The following is a 25,345-nucleotide window of genomic DNA, read 5'->3' on the forward strand; positions in this document are numbered from 1 at the left end:
CCAGGGCGAGGATTGGCTGAAGCTGCTGAGCGTGGACCTGGGCGCTGGTTTTTACATCAGAATCGCGGCTCTGGCTGCTTTGCCGGTCGGGTGGTCCCACAACCGTCCGGCTATGGCTGCCATAAAGACCTTAAACGCCAAGGCTGAGGTGGCGCGGGCCCAGGCGGCCTTGGCGGTCAATATATGCGCTGCCCGAGGGCTGCAGGACGTGCTGAGGACCAACTTGGGTCCTAAGGGCACCATGAAAATGTGAGGCGGCGGTTGCAGCGGCGGTTAGGGTGCCGGCGGTTTGTTGGTGTCGGGGCGCGCTGTAGGCCGACGTTCCGCTAAACGATGGGCGCCCCGTGGACACACTTGTGGGCCTGGCTTCCCTCCTTCTCATTCCTGCCCTGAGGTCATCTCTAGTCCCGTGGGGGGAGGAGGAAAAAAGCCTCCTCAAGGAAAAGGCCCCACGAGTGAAGCTGTGATTCCCTCTTCCGCCCCTTCCCGCCCCACCAACTTTTCGTTAAGGTTCATAGGCAGTTTGAAAGTTCAGTTTTTCCTTAGGAAACGTGAGCCACCTGACTCCCCTGCTCCTTAAGACCGGATGCCTGCATGCCCTTGGTTTTGGTGGTGTTTGGCAGGGTGTTGTGGGGAGGGCACGGGCTTTGGAGCCTGACAGATAATGGGCTCAATTCCAAGTGTCCCTTCTATCTGTGAGTCCTTTGGCAAGTTACTTGGATGCTCTGTGCCTAGGGTTCTTCATATCTGTTAATCCATTAAGCATGTATTTATTTAGCACCATTATTTAGGACAGTGAAGGAAAGAGACTAGGGAGGGCAAAAAGATGTAAGGAGAGCTTCAGACTCAGGAATGAGCAAAATAAATTAAAAGAGGGTGCTTATTATGTACTAAAGGGGATGCTGAGAACACAGAGATGACCAAGATAAAGTTTTAGTTTTTAAGGGGATTTGTTAGAAACGAATGTGATGTATATTCTATATAGTATTATGTATACATTTAAAAATACGTGCCATGCATTGTATTTTTAATCATATACTATATGATAATACCGAGGAAAGGGACTGATTATTGATGGAATAATGGGGAAGGAAAAGACTCAGATAACGGATTATTTTTTATCAGAGTCTTGAAAGATGCGTTAGAATTCACCAGCTGGAGAAGTGAGCAAAGGTCTTTTAGATAGAGCAACTTCAGGAACAAGAAAATCAGTTGGCGTAAATCCAAGAGAAACAAAAACAAACGTGGTGTATTAAGGGAACCATAAGATTTGCCCACAAGATTTCGTTTTGTAGATGAAACATTTTGAATAGATACAACCAGATTGGAAAGGGTCAGCTATGTCATTGCTGAATAGTATGGATTTTACCTTGAAAATGATGGAGAACATTAACATCATTGAAGGATTTTAAAAAATATATTTCTATTGATTTCAGAGAAAAGGGAGAGGGAAAGAGAAAGAAACATCAATGATGAGAGAGAATCATTGGTTGGCTGCCTCCTGCACGCCCCACACTGGGGATAGAGCCCACAACCTGGGCATGTGTCCTGACTGGGAATTGAACCATGACCTGCTGGTTCATAGGACCACGCTCAACCACTGAGCCACACCAGCTGGGTTGAAGGATTTTTGATCAGTAAACTGAGTCATCCTGCCTTATAGAAAGATGAATGGAGGGTAGGTTCAAATTCAGATATATGTGGATACTAAATAGTCCACACTGCAGATGATGATGACTGGAAATGGAGAGGCGGGAGTACTTTGAAGAGGCTTTTACATTGTGGAGTGACAGAATTTGATGCTGTAGTAAATGTGAGGGATGAGGGAAAAAGCTAAACTGAGTGAATGAATGGTAACATTTCACCAAAATAAACCTGCAGGAAATTCACAAATGTGTGGCTGGTAGACTTCCAAGTACTCTTCTGGACCAAACCACTGTCATAACTCACCAACTGCACTTAATCCTTAAACTTGTAAATTGTCCATTTGGAGTGCAATCGCCATAGCAGTCCATCTGGGGAAAAGTGATTCTGTGGGCTGCAAATGGGGTACTTACTGTGGTATCTCTCCGGGTGATGGAAGTTTTCCAAGACCAGTTCCCTATATTAATGATGGAGTGGCAAGCGCTATTCTTGCCATACGAAGTTAATAACATCACTGTTTTCTGAACAGGCTTGTTTCTGGTGCAGGTGATATCAAACTCACCAAAGATGGCAATGTGCTGCTTCATGAGATGGTGAGCTGATGCTGCTGACTTTAATAAACCTTAATAAGCCTTAACTGAGAGCATAATACAGTTTGTATATCTTTAAACCAAGGCTGTCAGCTAAATATTGCAATCATGAGATATACTTGTTGGATTAAACCTCAATAAAAAATGTTTTTTGGCTGTTTTCAAATCTTAGTATAGTCTAAGTAACAGCTTAGGAATGCTTCCAAATTAGTTGAATCTTTTAAAGGCATCACATTATGTTCTTTGTAATCATGGAAAAGTAAAAAGTCCTTTGCAATTTTAGTAAATGTATTCATCTTTGAAATTGAAGGATTTAATCTAATTTTGGAAATGTCATTGCATTCTGAAGCAAAGACTCTTATAAAATGTTCAAATCTCATTAGTCCTCAACTTTTAACTCTCGGTCTTGACATTTACTAATAATTGATTATACAAAACTTGTGGACTTGTAGAATGATGCTTATTTAAATATTGTTTAAAGTATTACAGATGTCTCCCTTTCTTCCCCCATTGACCACCCCCCCCCTTCCTACTAACCCCAAGCCTTCCCCCTTATTTCATTTCTTGATTTTACTATTGACCCTTAGGTTATCTTGTTTTTGGTAGACTATTTATTTCTTTATTCTCTCTCTCTCTTTAAATCTGTTGCTTGCTTTTTCCAGCAAATTCAACACCCAACAGCTTCCTTGATAGCGAAAGTAGCAACAGCCCAGGATGACATTACAGGAGATGGTACTACTTCAAATGTTCTAATTATTGGGGAGTTACTAAAACAAGCTGATCGTTACATTTCTGAGGTATAATTTCATAGAATTTACAATCATGTGGTACTTTATTTTTAATGGAAACTTGGGTTTATTTTTACACTAGTAAACTGGTTTAATTTTATTTAATTTTTAAAATTAATTTCAGAGAGCAATGGAAACATCAATGATGAGAATCATTGTTGGTTGCCTCCTGCACGCCCCCTAGTGGGGATCGAGCCCACAACCCGGGCATGTGCCCTGAGCAACCATGAGCTCCTGATTCATGGGTTGATGCTCAACCAGTAAGCCACAATAGCTGGGCAAATTTTAGAGGGCAAAAGTTAATGTTTATGAAGATATTTTTGGACAATTATAAATAAAAAGAATAATTATTTTTTCCCCAAAACAATGTCTTTTATTGGAATTATATACCTCTTTTTAAAATGGAAAATTTAAGAGATTTAAAAAGGTACAAAATTAGCCATGTACCCATGACTAATGCCTAAGAAAAACACACATCACTGATAAAGTTGAAACCAAATTATGCTTTAAAAAAATAACTGGAGAAAACTTATTTTTAAAATTAAATTTATTGAGGTGACATTGGTTAATACATTATATGTGTCAAGTATACACTTTTATAATATACCATCTGTGTATTGCATTGTGTACTCACCACCCAAAGTTTAGTCTCCTTCTGTGACCATGTATTTGGCACCCCATACCCTCTTCATCCTCTCCCCACCCTTTCCCCTCTGGGAACCACCTTACTGTTTGTTGTCTGTGTTTATAAATTTGTTTTGTTTTGTTTGTTGATTTCTGTTTTATATCACACATGAGTGAAATCAGATGGTTCTTGTCCTTTTCTGTCTGACTTATTTTGTGTAGCGTGATACTCTCAAGATCCATCCATGTTGTTGCAAATGGCAGTATACTTTCTTATTGCTAAGTAGTATTCCATTTTATATGTATATATACCACATATTTATTTATTTTAAAAAATTTTTTATACCACATCTTCTTAGTATATGTGCTGCCGAAGCGAGCACTATACCACATCTTCTTTATCCAGTTATCTATTGAAGGATACTTAGGCTATCTTCATGTTTTGGCTACTGTGAATAATGCTGCAATGAACATAGGGGTACATATATCTTTATGAATAAATGTTTTCAAAAATTTTTTTGGTAGATACCCAGAAGAGGGATTGCTGGGTCATATGGTAGATCTTCATATTGCTTTCCATAGTGGCCATAGCAGTTTACATTCTCACCAGCAATGAATGTGGGGTCCTAGACAGGAAAGATGTTTTAAGAATGGTTATTAACAGCTTCTGGAGTCAGGCCTGCTAAGGCAAATTACAAGATTTCTTTAAGCCTCAATTTCCTCATCTGTGAAACAGGAATAATAACAACTCCCACTTCATAGTGTCCAGAGGACTAAATTAAATAATATATGTAAAGCTCTTTAGAATAGTGTTAGGCTCAAATGCTCAATAAGTGGCAACTTTTAGAAATTGTTATGGGACTGATATAAAGGAATGGAGGAAGGGGATAAATTAGATCCAGTTCCAGCATCAGTAAGTTTGTGTATTACTTTTTTTTAAAAAAATACTTTGATACAATGTCAGCTCTGTAGAAAAGTTGCAAGAATATTTCAGATCTGGGTGAGGCCTCTCGCACCTAGGTCCGGGTGAGGCCACGCGCCCCTGGGTCTGGGAGAGGCCACGCGCCCCCGGGTCCAGGTGAGGCCATGTGTCCCTGGATCCGGGTGAGGCTGGGTCCCGGGTCCGGGTGAGGCCACGCGCCCCTGGGTCTGGGTGAGGCCACGTGCCCCTGGGTCTGGGAGAGGCCACGCTCCCCCGGGTCTGGGTGAGGCCATGTGTCCCTGGATCCGGGTGAGGTCTCGCGCACCTAGGTCCGGGTGAGGCCACGCGCCCCTGGGTCTGGGAGAGGCCACGCGCCCCTGGGTCTGGGTGAGGCCACGTGCCCCTGAGTCCAGGTGAAGCCGTGCCCCTGGGTCCGGCCGAGACCAAACCAGAGGGAGTCGGACCTCCGTTACCACCATTTGTCCACCATCCAGAGCTGAGGGTTCAGTGCTGACATGTACACATAAGGAACTGGTGGACATTGAAATTGGGTCTCTAAAGAACTGTTGGTCCAGAAAGAAACTCACTACAGACTGATTCATTTGCCTGTCAGCATAACTATTATTGCTCGTCTCACATTCAGTTCTTATAAGTATATCTCTAGGGACACATGATCTCGCTCATCTAGGGGAAATGATGAACAACATAGACTGATGAACAAGAACAGAACCAGAAACAAGGAGGCATCGATCGGACTATCGGGCCTCAGAGAGAGGATAGGGGAGGTTGGGGGAAGGGGGGAGAGATCAACCAAAGGACTTGTGTGCATGCATATGAGCCTATCCAATGGTTAAGTTCAACAGGGGGTTGGGGCATCCATGGGGAGGGGTGTGGGATGGGAATGGGGGAATGAGGAGAAATATGTGACACCTTAATCAATAAAGAAATAAAAAAAAAGAATATTTCAAAGAATAACACTTGTCTTTCTCAGATAAAAAAATAAATGTATACATGTGTGTTTATATATGTAATAAGGTACATATATTTTTTTGAATAGTATAAGAATAAGTTGCAGATAAGACCATCTAAGTATTTCTTGAAACAAGGGAATTCTCTTACATAATCCAGTATAGTGATCAAAACCAGGAAATTAATATTAACACTGACACATTGATACAGATTTTATTCAAATTTCATCACTTATCCCAATAATGTCCTTTATAGCAGAAGAAAATCTAGGTTCAATGCATTACATTCAGCTGTCATGTCTCTTTAGTCTCCTTTAAGCTGGAAGAGTTCCTGAGCCGTTATTTGTGTTTCATGATAGTATTATTTTTAGAGTACAGGCCATTTATTTTGTAAAAAGTCCCTCAATTTGGATTTGACTGTTTCCTCAGATTAGACTCAGGTTATAAACTTTTGGCAGGAATGCCATAGAAGGGCTGTAGTGTTCTTAATGCGTCATATCATGAGGCACATGATGTCTATTTGTCCCATGACTGTGGGTGTTAACTGTGAACATTTAATGAGGGTGGTGTCTGTCTGCCACTTCTCTCTAAGCCAGTGCTGATTCTTTTTCTCTGCATTAAAAGGACTTCTTTTGTGCCCATTCAGAAAGACCATATGATATCAATGTGTCATAATTTTCAGAAATAAAAAGGGCTTTCGTAGTTTTTTTGTACTGGACTTAGAATTTTTCTGTAAGTTTGAGATTGTTTTAAATGTGAAGCACTGAAAAATTACTTTTATAAATTTTATGTATGTACACTTATATTTAGTGGCATTGATGTACTATTACTTTTTGAAGACATACCTATTAATAGGAAAGGATGGTTACTTTTACTTTGGATGAGTTATTTATAATTTATAGTTTTATGTTGTTTTAATAGGGCTTGCACCCTAGAATAATAGCTGAAGGATTTGAAGCTGCAAAGAAAAAAGCACTTGAAGTTTTGGACGAAATTACAATTAAAAAAGAGATGAAAAGAGACATCCTCTTAGAAGTGGCTAGAACATCTCTACAAACTAAAGTTCATGCTGAACTGGCTGATGTGTTAATAGAGGTATGTGATTAATTCTTTACATTCAGAAAGAGTATAGCCTGACACATGGTGATATTTTTCTTTTTGCTATAAGATATTCAACTATTGCATGTGTTTTTTTTTAATGTAAAATAAATTATGGAAGACAAACATTATAGACTTGCTTACTAGATTTGATTGGTCAGAACAGCATGTATAATTTTTTTCAACAGGATCACATTAAGCCTTCTTTTAAGTTAATTTGAAAGTTGGGAGGTCCTTGGCTGCCTCTGGCTCATCCCCTGTGGAAGCCATTGGGGTGAAGTACTGGTCTCATACCTAGAGGTCCATATTAACTACGTGAGGTTTTGGCATTGCTTTGTAGTTAAAGTTGCAACTTTAATGAAGCATGATTGATTTGCTAATACTTCTGGGAACTGCATAATTTGTTTTGATAACTTCTAAAGGTGGAATGTATTGCCCTAACTGGTTTGGCTCAGTGGATAGAGTGTCGGCCTGTGGACTCAAGGGTCCCAGGTTCGATTCCGGTCAAGGGCATGTACCTTGGTTGTGAGCATATCCCCAGCAGGGGGTTTGCAGGAGGCAGCTGATCGATGTTTCTAACTCTCTATCCCTCTCCCTCTCTGTGAAAAATCAATAAAATGTGTTTTAAAAAATAAAGGTGGAATGTATGTAACATAATCAAGATTAGGTGTTTTGGGAAGCCTTTTATCAAGGGGCTATAGTTTGGTGATATCATTGCTCCTTAGCTTTGCATGAAATTTGAATATACTAATGTATCAGGAATGATGATTTCATAACCAAATTCACAAGAGATTGACATATAAGTCAGAATGCTGTCATACTAATTTACTTTGAGGAATATAAGTCCCAAATGGACTGGAACAGTTGAATTATTTCTGGTCAATTCTCCTTACCAACAGGAAAACCTATTTGGGATATCAGACTAAAATCAGACAATTTCTTACTGAGCAGAGTCTAAATAGAGACTCTGCTGTATTATCTGCTGTTGGAATACATATAGCAAGTAGCTCAGAATCTTCATGCTCTCTGGTTAGGGCCCTCATTTCCTTTTGGAGTTACAGAAGCACTGATACTCTCACTATCCAACATTTTTTTGTCATAGCCTATTAGGCTCCAAAACCAAATATTATGCTACATCAAGTAATCTTTTCTAAGAAACTGTGGTTTTTGTTTTTTTACTTTATTTACATTTTAGGATGGTTATTCTGTAGCACTTTATTTCTGTGGTTATTTTTATATTACTTTCAGAGCTAAACAATGGTGTGTATTGGGTTGTGTTTCTCAAATTGCATATCCCTGGTGATATTTGGCACAATAAATGAAACACATCTTTCTTTAGTGTCAATTTTACTTTATGATTTTTTGGGAAAAGTATTATTTCACATGTATGTATAATGTCATGACATGGAAAGTTTTCATGATGAAACACAAGACTTAAAAATTTCCTATTGTTAATAGCTAGCAAATTTGAGCTCTACCCTTATGTTAGATTCCCTTCTTTTTTATTAAGGTGTCCTTTGGTGGAAAAGTTTGAGCCGTGTTGGTATAGTAGAAGGAGCAGTGGCTTGGCAGTTCCAGAGACCTGAATTCTAGTCCTGGCCTGGCTATTACCGTTTAGACCTTGTTTTAAGATCTTTAAGATCATAACTTATTTTTTTTAAAATATGTTTTTATTTATTTTAGAGAGAGAGGAAGGGAGAGGGATAGAGAGAAAGAAACTTCGATGAGAGAGAAACATCGAGATTGGCTGCCTCCTGCGTGCTCCATATTGGGGACCAAGGCTGCAACTGGGGCATGTGCCTTGACCAGGAACCGAATCTTTTATTTCTTGGGTTGATGCTCAACCACTGAGCCATGCCAGCCGGGCGAGATCATAACTTCTTGAAGTCTTGTCTTAGTTTCCTTATATGTAAAATAAAGGATTTGGACTTGATGATCTTTGAGATCCCTTTAGGCTGTAATTATTGGGGTCCATGACAAAGTGGCACTTTTTGGCCTTGCCCTGTGTTTTGGAGCCTGAAGCTCTTCGCTTTCTTAATCTGGTGATAGATTACCTGGGCCAGTGGTGTTCGTTAGTAGTCCAAACTACTTCACTTCTCTTTCACTTCTCTTTCAGGCCGTGGTGGATTCTGTGTTGGCTATTACAAGACCGGGTTATCCTATTGATCTCTTCATGGTAGAAATCATGGAGATGAAGCACAAATCAGAAACAGATACAAAGTAAATTACATAAACTTTGGCAATACATAGATTCTAGAATATTTGGTTATCTTCAGATATTCTATTCTTTCATTAATTTCATTGGTTATTCATTCAACATATGTTAATTGTATACTTAACAGAGCCAGTTTCTTTCTTCAAGAAGTTTACATTTCTAGTTGGAGATAGTAAACAAATAAGTGATAATAAATGCTCTGAAGAGGCTAGAGTAACAGTTTGTGTGAGAATAAGTGCGATTTTAGAGCAACATGAAACTAAACTAGAGAACTAAGGAGGTCTCTGAATATCTAGAAGAGGAGTGTTCTAGGCAGAGGGAATAATAGTTGAAAAGGCCCTGAGGCAGAAATGTGCCTGTGTGTTCCTTTGTGCGTACAGCAGAATCAGAGGAAAATGTAGGAGATGATGAGGTAAGAGGGGCCATGCAATTAACATTTCCTGAATATGTATATACTCAGAGTATATGGCATCTTGTTGATTTGGGACTTAACTAATTTTAAATGTTCTATCATGGAACATTCTAAACATATGTAAAAGTAGAATAGAATAGTGACATATCTGTCACTCATCTTTATCTGTTTTCATATTATGGCTAAAAAAACCCCTTATAGACTCTTTTTCTCTTTCCCCTGCCCTAACCTTGGATTATTCTGAAGCCAGTCCAGATAACATAATTCATCAGTAAATACTTTATTTTTAAAATATGTATATATATCTTTACTTATTTATAGAAGTTCTATTTGGTTGCTTATTAAATTTGCCATGTCACTGTTTATGGTTTCCTATTTCTTATATATCTTCCCAAACTTACATTTTATTTCTTTAAACATACAGGGGTGGACAAAAGTAGGTTTACAGTTGTAAAACAAGTAAATAATACAATATTAATAAATAATAATGCAAGAATAAACTGTTTTGCATACTCACAACTTTAAACCTACTTTTTGTCCCACACTGTATAGTCCATGTCTGATAATTACAATATTTAAAGTCTGGCTTATCTATTTATGGTGTTTATTGTATTTTGCTGTTTCTCACACATCGTACTTTATTTCTATATGTGCTATTCATTATGTTTGAAAAAAGTATTTGTAGAAATAATTTGCAACCTAGGATGAAGGTGCTTTTCTGTAGAGAATTTGAATTTGCTGCTGTAAGGAGCCCGGATACTAAATAACACATCTGAGGCTTTTTGGAAATATCCAGTTGTTGTGAATTCTAACTGCAAGTTCATATGAGGGCTGCTTGCTTTTAGTTCATCCTTATGGTTTATACCCTGAGTATATAGCCTATTGGGATTCCCACTTAATGTGAAGAGGGCCTTCTATTAGACCCTGTACATTGGATGAACTCTGAACTTTTAATTCTGCACCCTCTCATTGTGAGGTTGAAACCAAAGTTCAGATTTGCCTGAATTGTCAAATGACTTTGCAGTAGGAGATCCCACAGTTCTCTCCTTACCTCTTAGAGTTCTGGTTTTCTTTTACGTTTTGAAAAGAAAATTATTTTGTGGCTCTTTACTATCTTATAGCTTTCTAGCACTTTAACGGTTAAAAACAACCCAACATTGTTTTTGGTATTAGTGTTGGTCCAAATTAGCTTACTAATTGTTGAGGGCAACAAGTTTTTGATTTATATTTCAGAGGGATCTCTGTGGTTGTGATGTGGAGAATACACTGTGGAGTAGGGTGGGAGGTGCAAGGGCAGAAGTAGGAGACCAGTTAGGAATCTGTTGTGATAATAGTGAGAAATGAAAATGGTTTAGATCAGGGTATACTTAGAAGGAGCAAGAGGATTTCTCGATGATTTGACATAGAATGTGGCAGGAACAGAGGAGTCAGGATGTCTTTTGGGTTTTTGCCTGAACAGCTGGAAAAATGGAGGTGTCATGAAGAAGACTGGGAGGAGCGGGTTTGGGGAAATAAATCAGGAGTTCAGTTTGGGGAATGTTATTTTTAGATGCCTATTAGTGGTTGAATAGAGAGTAGGAGAGATGTTCTGGAGTGCACATAGTGGTCTGGACTGGAAATACATATTTGAAAGTCATCAGTGTATGGATGACTTAAAGCTATTAGAGTTGATGAGATCATCCGGGAAGTAAATATAGATAAAGAAAAGCAGAAATTTAAGGATTGGGAACTTGGGCACACTCCAATGTTTAGAATTGAGAAGATAAGGAGCATTCAGCAAAGGAAACTGAGAAGGGTGCTCAGTGTGATAGGAGGAAAACCAACAGAGGGTAGTGTCCCAGAAACTAAGAGAAGTATTTCAAGAAGGAGAGAATAATCAGCTATGTCATATGCTGCTGAAATTTTGAGCAAATTGTTGTGAACTGAGAATCGACTATTAGATTTGGGAAAAATTTAGTTTTTTGGTAACTTTAATGAAAGTTCATTCAGTAAAGGGGTAGGCATGAAAGTCAGATTGAAGGCAGACTCAAGAGAGAATGGTTTGTGAAGAAGTGAGGATGCAAATGTAGACAACTCAGAGGAGTTTATAAAAGGGAGCAGAGAAATGAGGCAGTAGCTAGAAGAGAACATGGGAATGGGGCTTCAACCCAAAGATAGCTTTAAAAAAATATATTTTTATTGATTTCAGAGAGGTAGGGAGAGGGAGAGAGAGAAACATCAGTGATGAGAGAGAATCATTGATTGGCTGCCTCCTGCACACCCCCTACTGGGGACCGAGCCCGCAACCTGCAACCTGGGCATGTGCCCTGACCAGAAATTGAACTGTGACCTCCTGGTTCATAGGTCGATGCTCAACCACTGAGCCACATCAGCTGGGCCCAAAGAATCCTTTGTTTTAAAGATGGGAATTTTTACGACAAATTTGTATCCTGCTGAGAATGCTCCTTTAGGCAGAAAGACTTAGGGGAATAGGGGACAATGCAGGGAGGGGAAATGGAATACAGTACTCAAGTGGAGGAGTTAACTTTAGAGAAGAGCTTGAACAGATCATTCATAATCATAGGAGGTTCAGGTTCAAGTGCTGGTGGATTGGTAAGAGGTAGTGATGGGACTGTTTCTTTTTTCTTGAAGAAGCAAGGACATTTGCTGAGAGTGAGGTGGGGAGAACAGTAAAGGATGTTTGAAGAGTTGAAGAATATTGAACATGTAGTTTGTTTCTTCTTAATTAAGACATCTTCACGTTAAGTTAGGCGTTAGAGTAATCTAGTTATATTAAAACTGAAAACTTCCTTGTATTTAACTATTCAAAAAATTATATCTTTAATGTATAACAAATATTGGTTATAAAAGATTTATACATAGAAATGCCATTCCCTAATTGGGCACAAATGAATTTTAAAGAGTTATAAAGATACTTACTCTTGAAGGAACATTTGGAAAACAGGAAAAAAGACCCCTCAACATGATCTGTATTCCTAACCACTCAAGCATAACCCTACTCTTTAATTTCCTTTCATTTTTTTTCTTTTCAATGCCAAAGTGCTTATTTTTTTTAAAAGAACAGTTATGATCATGTGTTTTTATGCAATTTGTCATTCTGTGCTTATCAGCCATCCCTGTAAATATTTTTCCGTGTTATTACATAGTTTTCATGACTGAAATATTTGGGCCATTATTTGCTGAATAGTACTCTTTTGTTGGACATTTAGATTAACAATTTTCAGTTGTTCCATATAATTATTTTGAACAAATAAATGTTCCTTAGAAACTCATTGTGTGCCTACCTTTCATTACTTGATCAGCTGTGTCATATGTTTGCGCCACATAATTTAGAGGATAATTCTGGGTTGATTTCATTGTGACTTAACAGTCACAGTGTGTAAAGTAGATTATCTTCTCCAATTTTACTAATTATGTGTTAGGATTAAAGTTGGTATAAGGAAACAATGTATGCCCTCACAGTTCTGTTACACCTTTAAGAGCATAATTCTAGTCCTAGCTGGTTTGGCTCAGTGGTTAGAGTGTCAGCCTGCAGACTGAAGGGTCACAGGTTCGATTCCAACCAAGGGTATATGCCCAGGTTGTGGGCTTGGTCCCCGGTTGGGGGCTTGCAGGAGGCAGCTGATCAATGATTCTCTCTCATCATTGATGTTTTTCCCTCTCAGAAATAAATAACAATATCTTAAAAAATATGTAATTCTAATTTTATATCAAATTTTAGAGTGTATATTCAAAGAAAGAAAGAAAATTTACATATTTCTAATAGGTTAATCAGAGGATTAGTTTTGGATCATGGTGCCCGTCACCCAGAAATGAAGAAGCGAGTAGAAGATGCATATATCCTTATTTGCAATGTATCACTAGAATATGAAAAAACGTATGTATGTCATTTGCTCTTTATAGCATTTGAAACTGTTTTTTCTAAAAGTGTTTTTTAATCTTTCCTCCCACTGTTTAGTGTAAACATCTACCTTTTCCTCTTCTCCCCACTGCTTTTACTAGCTTGTTTTTATTAATTTTTTAGTGAGGTGAGCTCTGGTTTCTTTTATAAGACTGCTCAAGAAAAAGAGAAATTGGTAAAAGCTGAAAGAAAATTTATTGATGATAGAGTACAAAAAATAATAGACCTGAAAGACAAAGTCTGTGCTCATTCCAACAAAGGATTTGTTGTTATTAATCAAAAGGTGAGAAAAAAATGTTTAGATTTTAACTATTTGTAAATGTTCTTTAGTGTTTCTCAAAGTTGGTCTGTGGACCTGAAGGAGTCCCTAAGACCATTTCAGGGAGTTGGTGAGGACAAAACTATTTTCATAATATTAGTAATAATGCTTTTATATTGTGTTGACATTTGCAGTGATGATGCAAAACTGCTGATGCCTTAGCACAAATCAAAGCAGTAGCACCAAACCATACTAGTAGTCATCATACCCTTCATTGCCACACTACTACACACTGGTAGTTTTTTGTTTTGTTTTTTTAAATATATTTTATTGTTTTTTTTACAGAGAGGAAAGGAAAAGGATAGAGAGTTAGAAACATTGATGAGAGAGAAACATCAATCAGCTGCCTCCTGCACACCCCCCACTGGGGATGTGCCCGCAACCAAGGTACATGCCCTTGACTGGAATCGAACCTGGGACCTTTCAGTCCGCAGGCCGACGCTCTATCTACTGAGCCAAACCAGTTAGGGCCACACTGGTAGTTTTTTTAAAAAAGGGAGTTCACTTAGGAATGTATTTAAGAAGTAGTAAAGCATTAATTTTATTTAATGTTGATCCTTAAATCTGTGTGACAAAATATGAAGTATGCACAAAACACTTTTGTGGCATATCAAAATATGGTTGTGTTGAAGGAAAGCTCTTGTGTAATAGAGAATCATGCTATGCCGTTTTTACTTTAAAGAATGACTGACAGACAAACTATCTTTATTTAGACATGGGTGCTTGGTAGTTTCTTCTAAAAAATGAATGCAGCAATCCTGCTACTTGAAGGAAAACAGACGGTATTTGTTGCCAATGATAACATTTGAGCCTTCAAACAAAAATTAGAATTCTGGAAAACCTGTATCTGCCACTGTGAACTTGACAGCTTTCTGATATTTAAAAGGCTTTTCTGGTAACATTTGTGATGATATTAGCAAAGGTGATGTATTTGATATTGTATTACCATGAATGTGTCAGCATTTGGAAGCTCTGCCTAGCTTAGTGAACCAATATTTTCTAAATGCCTAATAATCAATTCAAAGTGCAAGATACAAATGGATTTTAATGTTGGAGAGTATGGAGAGTTCATTGATATGGTTCCATATGCCACATTGAAACTAACCACTTATTGAGTTTTGGTATGGTATCAAAGAAGAATGTCCACATTTATCTGAAAAGGCTATTAAAATATTCCTCTCTTTTCCAATACATGTCCCTGTGAGGCCAGGTTTTCTTCTTATACTTTAGACAAAACAACATATTGCACCAACTTGAATGCAGAAGTAGATAGGAGAATCCAGCTGTCTTCTATTAAGACAGGCATTAAAGCCCTGGCCAGTATGGCTCAGTTGGTTGAGCATCATTCCCTTCAAGTAAGTTTGCTGGTTCAATTCCTGGTCAGGACACATGCCTAGGCTACAGGCTCAATCCCTGGTAGGGGTGTGTACAGTAGGCAACTGGTTGATGTCTCTCTCACATCCATGCTTCTCTCTCTCTCTGTCTCTTTCTCTCTCCCTTTCCTCCCTCTCGCTCTCCCTCCCTCTCTTTCTTAAAGAAAAAAATCAATAGAAAAAACAAAAACATATATAACAGACATTAAAAAGATTTATAAAAATCTAAAACAGTGTATCACCCTCACTGTATTTTTTGTTTAGGAAACTAGAGTAAATTTTTATTAAAAAGTATTATTTATGTTAACATAAATGGTTTCATATTATGTTAAATGGATTAATAAACATTTAAAATTCATCAATTTTAATGATATAATAAATATTATAGATACAGATTACATAAAAGTGCTTTGGGCTCTTAATAATTAAAAAATATATATTTTTATTGATTTCAGAGAGAAAGGGAGAGAGATACAGAAATATCAATGATGAGAGAATCATTAATGGAAACCCAAAACCCAGGCATGTGCCCTGACAGAATTGAACCGTTATCTCCTGGTTTATAGGTTGACAGTTAACCACTGAGCCATACCGTTGGGGCTTAACATTTTTTTTTACCCTTTCATAAACTTTATTTTTTAAATCTTTATTGTTGAAAATATTACATATGTCCCTTTTTCCCCCCCCCCCATTGACCTCTTCTAGCCTGCCCCTCCCCCCCACCCCAGGACTTCACCACCCTGTTGTCTGTGTCCATGTGTTATGCATATATGCAAACAAGTTCTTTGGTTGATCTCTTCTCACCCACCCACCGGCCCTTCCCTGCCTTTCCTCTGAGGTTCGACAGGCTGTTCCATGTTTCTATGTCTCTGGATCTGTTACTGTGCATCAGATTATTTTGTTAGGGGGTTAATAATTTTTAAGAGCATGAAGCAGTGCTGAGATCAAAAAGTTTTAGGACCACTAGCTTAAAACATGCTTGTAACTTTTGTGCTAATTTGATTATAGGGAATTGATCCATTGTCCTTAGATGCTCTTGCAAAACATAATATAGTAGCTCTTCGCAGAGCAAAAAGAAGAAATATGGAAAGGTAAGCTTGCAGATAATTATCTGTCCTAAGTTTATTGACAGATTAAATTGAAATTATCCCATATCTTCCTTTTAGTTTATACGCAAAACATTGTTGAGCAAAATAGTAGTGTACAAATTCCAAATTTTGTTTTTGATTTCAGTAAATAATGTAATTGTCAAAAATCAAGATTAACCTACCTCAAAACTTTGTTGAAATACAGGAAAGGTTTTCATCTTCTTTTTAAAAAAATATATTTTTATTGATTTCAGAGAGGAAGGGGGAAGGAGAAAGATAGAAACATCAATGAAGATGAGAGAATCATTGATGGGCTGCCCTGACCAGGAATCAAAACGTGACTTCCTGGCTCATAGGTCGACACTCAACCCAGACTGGCTGGGCAGTTTTCATCTTCTTAAAACAGATTTTATTTATTTACTCTAGGCCCAGTGCATGAAAATTCATGCATTGGAAGGGGGTCCCTCAGTCCGGCCTGACCCCTCTCACAGTCCAGGAGCCCTCAGGGGTGGGAGGTGACCTGGCGATCAGGGAAAGGCGACTCCCCCATCACACTTCTGCTGCTGCCACTGCTGGCAGCGCAAGCCTCGGCCAGCCTGGTTACCTGAGCCTCACGTGGCTAGGGGCGGCTGGGCAGCTGCCATCCAAGGCTTGCCTGCGCCTTGGGCCGGCCCTGGGTAGCTGGGGGGCTGAGGGGACTGGGGGACTCTGGAGGCAGGCGCGTGGAGTGGCCAGACCCACCTGGGGGGCGAGCCTAGCCGTGCCGCATGCCTGCTGCCCCAGTGGGGCTGAGGGGACGGGGCGCTGCCATCTTTGAGGGCATGGCAGTCAATTAGCATACTCCCTCTTTATTATATAGGATTTATTTATTTATTTTGTTAAAACAGATTTAGAAGCAATATAATACAGTGACTATGAAGTCTTCCATGTTAGATATGTTTTCACCTTTAAGAAATTAGTCTATGTTTTCCATAACCAAAGCTATGTTGACATATATGTAATTTCAGACTCGCTCTTGCTTGTGGTGGAATAGCTGTGAATTCTCTTGAAGACCTCAGTGTAGATTGCTTGGGACATGCTGGTCTTGTACACGAATATGCAGTAGTGAGTATCTCTGGGGGCAGTGGTTAGAAAGTAAACAGTAAACTACATCCTTTTTTAAATATTGAAACTTTTAATTCAGGTTTTACATTTTGAAGTCTGAAAAATACACAGGATAGATTTTATAATTTATTTACCTAAATATTAAGAGTTCAAATATAACTTATCTGCTTTTAACATATATTTAGTTATGTTTGACAAGAAAAATTCATAAGAAGATTGACATAATGATGTTACGTATTAAAGTTATATCTTCTTGTATTATCCTTTAGGGTGAAGAAAAGTTCACTTTTGTTGAGGACTGTGTTAACCCTCGCTCTGTCACCTTGTTGGTTAAGGGACCAAATAAGCATACTCTCACACAAATCAAGGATGCTGTAAGGGATGGACTTCGTGCCATCAGAAATGCCATAGAAGATGGTAAGTTTTTTTTGTGTGTGATGGATATGAAACTCATATTTTTAAAGTGGTAATAAATCTATCTGGTATGTATACTATCTTAAAATATATTAATGATAACTATTCTTTCATTTTACTTTGGGCGATTTATAGTTTGGGTTGTGACGGTTTTTCCCTTTGGAATATTGTTAATAGTATGTTGCCATTTTAATTATCTTCTGTTTATGAAATGAAAAAGGATTTAATCTAATGCTGTATCATTTTTTAATTTTTAAAACCATAAAATGCTCTTACTGTTTAGAACGCATTTCGTTACCTCAGGTGCAGTGTAAAGTTTATCATTGTCTAACACGTTAAGTGCCTAGACAGTCACTGGTGTCTGACACTATACTTTCCATCTGGAAGACAAAACAGGCTGGGTGCTTAACGTGCTAACCACTATGCTGGACACCTGACACTAATACAAAACAACATTGAATCTAAACTGTAAGTGGAAAAAAAAAATAAAAAAGAAAGATTAGGGAAGAATATTAGCTATTATTATTTAACTAGAGGCCTGGTGCATGGATTCATGCATTGGTGGCATCCCTCAGCCTGGCCTGCACCCTCTTGCAATCCGGGACCCCTTGGGGGATGTAGTAGTGTGCAAAGTGACAGGCGGCCAGGGAGGAGCCCGATCCTGGGCTGGGCACTGCAATGCTCCTGCTCATCCCGGCCCTGCTTTGCCTGCCACCACTGCCGCCACCTTTTGGTAGCGCTGCCATGGAAGCGGGGAGGCTCGTGCTGCCACAGCTGTGCTTGCCAACCGTGAGCCTGGCGTCTGGTGCACGTAGGTCAGCTGAGTGGTGCTCCTGCTGTGGGAGTGCATTGACCACCAGGGGTAGCTCCTGCATTGAGCGTCTGCCCCCTGGTGGCCAGTGCGCATCATAGCTATTGGTAGAGCAGTCGTTCAATTGTTTGGTCACTTAGGCTTTAATAGATATATCTATATTTATATCTATCTATCTATCTATCTATCTATAGATATATATGCATATATCTAGATATAGATGATAATTTATGATCAGTTACCTTCTGAAAGGAGTTAGGATAAATAATTCAATAAAAACACACATGTTTAAAATAGAATAATAAGCACATGAAAAGATGCTCAACATCATTAATCATTAAGGAAATAAAAATAAAAAGAGACACCATTTCATGTTAGGATGGCTATAGTCAAAGAGCTGGACAATAATAAATGTTGGAACCCTCATATATACAGTTGCTCATGGGAACAGTTAGGCAGTTCCTCAAAAAGTTAAACATAGAGTTACTGTGTGAACCTCAAATCAACTCTTAGGTATATACACAAGAGAGTTGAAAACATATGTCCACCCAAAAAACTTGTAACTGAATGTTCACAGCAGCATTTTCATAATAACCAAATAGTGGAATCAATTCAAATATCCATTAGTTGATGAATGGATAAACAAAAATGTGGTATACCCATACACTGGAGTGTTATTTAACCACAAAAAGGAATAAATACTGATATATAGAACAACATGACGACCTTAAAAACATTATGCTAAGTAAAAGAGTCTAGACACAAAAGGCTATGTATTATGTGATTCAATTTATACGAAATATTCAGGAAGGGCAAAGACATACAGACAAAGAGTAGATTAGTGGTGGCCAGGGGCTGGGCAAAGGGGAAATAGAGACTGATTGCTAATGGATACAGGGTTGTTGTTGTTTTTTTAAAATGTTCTGGAATAAGATAGGGGTGATGATTGCACATTCATGTGAATATACTAAAAACTACTGAAAAGTATAACTTTAAAAGGCTGCATTTTATGGTATGTGAATTATATCTCAAAAATAGAGTAATCCTACCTAATAATAGACAAATATGCAAATTGACCATACCTCTGACACACCCACAAGCCACGCCCACAAGCCACGCCCACCATCCAATCAGAGCAAGCATGCAAATTAACCCAAACCAAGATGGCTACAGCCACAGAGAGCAAGGTTTCCTAGGTAACAGAGGAAGCCAAGCTTTCCGCCTGCCCTTGCCAGGCCTAAGCCTCCACTCAAGCTACAAAGTTTCAATTATAGAAGGTAAACAAATTCAAACAAATGGCCGCAGAATGGAGCTTGAGAGAGCAGGCCAGGGTTGCCGCCAGCAACAGGGGAAGCAAAGCTTTCCGCACACCCTGGCCGGGCCCACCCGCTTAAGGCAACAAAGTTTCAATTATAACCCCAACAGAACTGGCTGCTGGCCTCGGAGGGAGCCCCAGGCTTGGCTCCACTCCAGGCTACAAAGTTTCAATTGTAGAAGGAAAATAAATTTCAGATACCAGGGCCTCCGCTTGAGTTGCCAGGGGGCGTGGCCAGCCTGCAAACCACCACAGGCCCCTCGCTCAGGCTGCCCCACGCCCCAAGGGAACCCCACCCTGATCCAGGACACCCTTCAGGGCAAACCAGCTGGCCCCCACTCCTGCACTAGGCCTCTATCCTATCTAATAAAAGAGTACTATGCAGATTGATCATCACTGCAACACACAATACAGCTGCCCCCATGTGGTCAAAGATCCTGCCCCCATGTGGACACAAGATGGCCACCACAAGATGGCCAGCAGGAGAGGGCAGTTGGGAGGCACCCGGCCTGCAAGGGAGGGCAGTTGAGAGGGACCAGGCCTGCAAGGGAGGGCAGTTGAGAGGGACCAGGCCTGCAAGGGAGGGCAGTTGGAGGTGATCAACCCTGCAGGAGAGGGCAGTTAGGGGTGACCAGGCAGGCAGAGGAGGGAAGTTGAGGGCAAACAGGCTGGCAGCAGAGTGGTTAGGGGGTGATCAGGCTGGCAGGCAGAAGCGGTTAGGGGCAATCAGGAAGGCAGGCAGGCAAGCAGTTGGGAGCCAGCAGTCCTGGATTGTGAGAGGGATCGGGCCTAAACGGGCAGTCGGACATCCCTTGAGGGGTCCCATATTGGAGAGGGTACAGGCTGGGCTGAGGGACAACCCCCCTCCGTGCACGAATTTTGTGCACCGGGCCTCTGGTAAATTTTATAAACAATAGGCCAGATTTATCTGATAGACAAAAAATAGATATGAAATAATGGTAAAAAGACATCTGAGTAATCACTGAGCTGTGCAACTTATTTTACTTCTGTATATATTTATATATATTTTAGATAATAAAGCACACTTGAATAGCTAGTTGCCTTTTTCTCTGTTCTCTTTTTCTGTATGGAATGTCTTGTCAATCATTTTTTCCTCTCCAATAGGTTGTGTGGTTCCAGGAGCTGGTGCAGTTGAAGTGACAATAGCTGAAGCTCTTATTAAGTACAAGCACAGTATAAAAGGAAGAGCTCGCCTTGGAGTCCAAGCTTTTGCTGATGCCTTACTCATTATTCCTAAGGTACAACTATCCTAATTGCCAAAGAACAACTGGTTAGACATAAGGTGTTTCATTATAATTTGCATATATTATCTAACAGCAGACATATTTATTTGCATTTATTCACACAGTTTGTCTAAGATATTTTTATAGCGAAAGCAGGGAAACTTTTGGAATAACAGCTCAGAATCCTTATAGGAGTTTAATGAAATAGCCAAATTACCCCCTTGCTTTATTCTCTGAGTTCCAAAAGTTGAAGATTCCAAAAATTTCCTTCAAAAATTCTTCTTGATTAACTAATCATAATGAAAAAGTTTACAATTTAAGATTTAATGAGATTTTAGAGCAGACCTTTATTTTGTTGGTGGTATCCAAAGTATTATCACTTTAAATTGTGCAAAGTGAGAACTTCAGGATGTTTAGCACTCCCAAATACGACCTTGCATTCCATTTTCATTATAATTCTTTATAAAAGGAGAGAAACCAAATATTTCTTCATGTATCAGTAGGACAGAGAACTACCATTCCTTTGCTTTTGTCTTAACCTGGTTATGAACCATTTAGAAGCACAGAAAAATTTCAAATATGCTGTTACCATGAATTATAACATTACTAACAATGCTAGCGTTGTTAAATTATCTTTGATAATTGCTTTAAAATTATTCATAACTTGTGGAATCTTTGTGAATCAGAAATCTATGGTTTTCTTTCCCCAAAGCAGCAAAGTCAGTAAATAATGATCCTTTAGTTGATGCAAATTGGTAAACCTAGTATACATTGGTCATACCTTTTTACTCATCAACTGTTGGTTGGGACCACTTGCAAATAAACCTGGGTTGGAGTGCAGGTATTTCCATCCTTGTTGCCACACTTCGTGACTCTCCTTTTATTGATGAGGAGCACAAAGATGCTGCAAATATGCAGGCTTCCTTTTGTAAGTGCCCAGGAAAGACTGGAAGACATGTGGCTAGAGGAACTAGAGGAAACAAGAATACCATTCTACTTCCTTTCATGTTTTTTGTTTTTAAAATCTTTTGCAAGGAGGAAAATTAATTTAGTGGGGTGGGGATGGGGGAACTCTAATGCCCTACTCAGAATTTAGTGTACTGTACATAGAGAAAATGTTTAAGTAAATATAAAAAATGCCAGATATATAAAATAGTCATTTGATTTAGATTAAGAATTAAATTCCTCAAAGGGAGATGATTATTATATTGTGAATATATTTTCCCAAGGCTAGAGAGCAGTGCCTTTTAAAAAAAATATATGATATCCACACACACACACACACACACACACACACACACACACACACATATGAAGGTATTCCACACGTATATTTATTGTTATTTTTATTTCTCAAGGTTCTTGCTCAGAATTCTGGTTATGACCCTCAGGAAACACTAGTAAAAGTTCAGGCTGAGCATTTAGAATCAGAACAACCTGTTGGTATCGATTTGAATACAGGTAAGAAAGTGAAGAAAAATTAGCTGCTTAATAAAGAAAGAGCTTATACTGTAGTGACCCAGAACTTATAGTAAGGGGTGGAGGTTTGGATGATTTTAATATTTAAATTTTGGGTGCCTTATTTTACTTTTGAACTTTTAAAAATTATTCATTAAAGAAATAGTCATTAAGTGCTTGTTATTTGACTCTTGGGATTCACACAGAGCAAAACAGACAAAAGTCCTTATTCTTGTGAGCTTATGTTGTAGTGGGCAAGGATAGACAGTAAAAAATAAACTTAATACATATGTTATTTTTAGCATTTTTAACGAGTAATAAGTTCTATGAAAAAAATAAAATAACAGTATAAGAATGATTGTGAATGTTAGCACAGGAGGGTTGGGAGGGGGTTTTAATTTAAAGAGGATAGTCATCAATGAGAATATGTCTGTTGAAAATAAAAAGAAGTGAGGAATGTAGCCATGTGGGGCACTGAGGAAAGAGTATCCTTGGCTGAGGGAATGGCCAGTGGAAAAAATCACTGTCTGATATTTTAGACAATATAGAGGAGGAAGAAGGAGATTGGGGAAGTAATAGAAAGTTATGTAGGGGCATATAGGCCAGTCTAAAGACTTGGATTTTTACTGTAGTGGAATAGGGAGCAATTTAGAGCAGAGGTGTGACATGGCCTAATTATGTTTAAAAGGATCACTGGCTACTCTATGCAGAGGAGTTAACAACAACTAGAAGGTCGGAATTGCCATTGGAGAAGACTGTGGGTAGAGCAGGTTGTAGTGGGGTGGTGGTGACCAGTATTAAGTTTTGCAGAGTTAAGTGTGAAGTATCTATAGACTTTCAAGTAAAATAGACAGTTGGATGTGATATAATTGAAATTACAATACAAGGGTAATGGAGCTTAAGAAGGAGGTCTGGGTTGGAGATAAAAGCTTGAGAGTCATCAGAGTGTATATGGTTTAAGTAGAGGAGACTGGATGAGATCATCTAGAGTTAGTGTAGAGAGAAGAGAAGAATCCAGGACTGAGCTTTTAGGTACTCCAACAGTAAGAGTTCAGGGAAGAAGAGGAAGAAGCAGCAAAGCAGACAGAAAAGGAGCCATTAGTACAAAAGAAAAAAAACAGGCAAGTTTGCTGTCCTAGAAGACAAGTGAAGGAAGAACAGTCAGGAGGGTATGATCACATGTGTTAAGTGCTGTTGATAGATGAGGCCTGAGAATCGACCATCGGATTTGACAACATGGAGGTCATTGGTTACTGTGACAATACTAGTTTTGGTAGTATATTAAATATTGTTAGAATATACAACAAATGTTAATATATTAACACTAGAGGCCCGATGCACAGAATTCGTGCAAGGGTCTTGGCCCCCGCCGCTGTGGCTTCGTCTGGAAGGTCGTTGGGAAGGACGTCCAGTCTAATTAGCATATTACCCTTTTATTATTATAGATTATAGTATTAAAATAGTTTGTTTTTACTTTGCAGGTGAGCCAATGGTAGCAGCAGATGCAGGAGTTTGGGATAATTATTGCGTGAAAAAACAACTTCTTCACTCTTGGTAAGCTTGTATTAATAATAAAGGAAGACTTTTTGGGACATAATTGATAACATTAAATTTTTTCTATTGTTTTTGCCATCCTACATTGGGAAAATGGCTAAGTGTATGAAAAAGCATGGTATTCAGTTATTAAGACTAGCTTCTGCCATTTTATAGTCCCTCTTAACATTTTTGTTCTAGCAATGTAAGTTATAGGAAATGTTAATCTTTCTGTTTATTTGAGGGGAAAGGGAAAGAAATGACTTTACTGAAATAGTACCCATGCATAGTGGGAAAATCATATAATGTGCTAAAAATGAAGTCAGTTTTGCTGGAAAATACAATCAGGCTTCCACTTTATTAGCAAAAGAATTGAAATTATAATACAAGGGTAATGTTTGTATTTATAATAGCTGTGTCTCAGAAAATCTCACACCAGCATCACTGAAAAACAAAGTACCTTTAGTAGCCGCAGATTGCTATGGAGAAAAGATAAGAGGAGTTGGTAGGTTTTACTCACCCTGTCATCTTTTTCTTCAGCACAGTGATTGCTGCGAACATTCTCCTGGTTGATGAAATTATGCGAGCTGGTATGTCTTCTCTCAAAGGGTGATTGAGTTCAAAATCAACTCTTCTAGAAACTGAGATTTAGCCCATTTTACATCCAACTACCTTTATATAGCCTGAATTATTCTTAATTTTACACAATAAATGCAGCTTATATTTGTTGGTTTTATCAGTCTCAAAAATTATTTCATCTAGGTATAAAGAACACAAGGAAGATTTTTACAATCAAGGAGTAATAATGAAAATATTTTCCCCTAAGAGTTCTAATCTTATGTAGTAGGTGTCCTGTAGTATCCAGTGTCATAGCCTCTCCATTCCCCTGAACTGGGCACTCCAGTTGCACACTCCTGTGAGGGCTGTGTATACCCTCCTGTTGTAGTTGAGCTTTGATTGCTGTTGGCACCTCAATGGGAGGGATTTACCCTCAGGTTGATTGGCTGTGAGGACTGGCTGTGACTACTGTGGAGGATCAGCTGTTCTGGGGTCCATTCCACAGAAAAGAACTTAGTTCAGCAGGGCTCTGGTGCCCTCTGAGTCTGCCCCTTGAGTGTGTTGCTTATGGAGGTGGTTGGGTGGTGCTTCGACGTGATCTGAAGCTGTCTTCCATGGCTCTGGGACATTCCAGGAGGTGTAGGTCAAGGTCAGCCACCATCTGTGCCCTGTGGAGCTACAAAGCAATCTGCAGTTGGCTGCTACTTGTGCTGGGCTTGGAGGTGCTCAGAAGAAGCCAGTTGTGAACCAATGCTGGTTGCTGTGGGTGCCAGGCCTAGGGCCACTTAACAGGAGGTACAGGGCATGCTCAGGCCAGATGCTGCTTGTTTGAGAGATTTTAGAACAGTCTGAAGACAATTTGCATGGAAAAGCCACTGGAAACAGCTTGGATTGGCCCAGCAAGTTGGGTTTTAGGGCATCACCATGGAGGGCTAACAGTTAACAGCCATAGCTAGGTTGATGGAA

General features: G+C 39.0%; 1 protein-coding gene across 2 annotated transcripts; it reads left to right on the plus strand.

The window, feature by feature from the left end:
* Positions 1-42: 42 nt before the first annotated feature.
* CCT6B (chaperonin containing TCP1 subunit 6B) lies at positions 43-24,555 on the plus strand. Of its 2 annotated transcripts, XM_008153670.3 has the most exons (14): positions 43-249; positions 2,174-2,237; positions 2,897-3,031; positions 6,458-6,631; positions 8,751-8,854; positions 13,028-13,138; positions 13,286-13,445; positions 15,863-15,945; positions 16,950-17,046; positions 17,316-17,463; positions 20,712-20,845; positions 22,189-22,291; positions 23,770-23,842; positions 24,362-24,555. In XM_008153670.3, the coding sequence occupies exons 1-14, from the start codon at positions 113-115 to the stop codon at positions 24,432-24,434; spliced, it is 1,596 nt and encodes a 531-aa protein (XP_008151892.1). In that variant the 5' UTR covers positions 43-112; the 3' UTR covers positions 24,435-24,555. The 2 variants fall into 2 exon arrangements, with proteins under 2 accessions (XP_008151892.1, XP_008151894.1); XM_008153672.3 differs by lacking the exon at positions 2,897-3,031 and having other exon boundaries at positions 44-249.
* Positions 24,556-25,345: the final 790 nt, after the last annotated feature.

Source organism: Eptesicus fuscus, chromosome 20, assembly GCF_027574615.1.
Source record: "Eptesicus fuscus isolate TK198812 chromosome 20, DD_ASM_mEF_20220401, whole genome shotgun sequence".
Taxonomy (NCBI): Eukaryota; Metazoa; Chordata; class Mammalia; order Chiroptera; family Vespertilionidae; genus Eptesicus; species Eptesicus fuscus.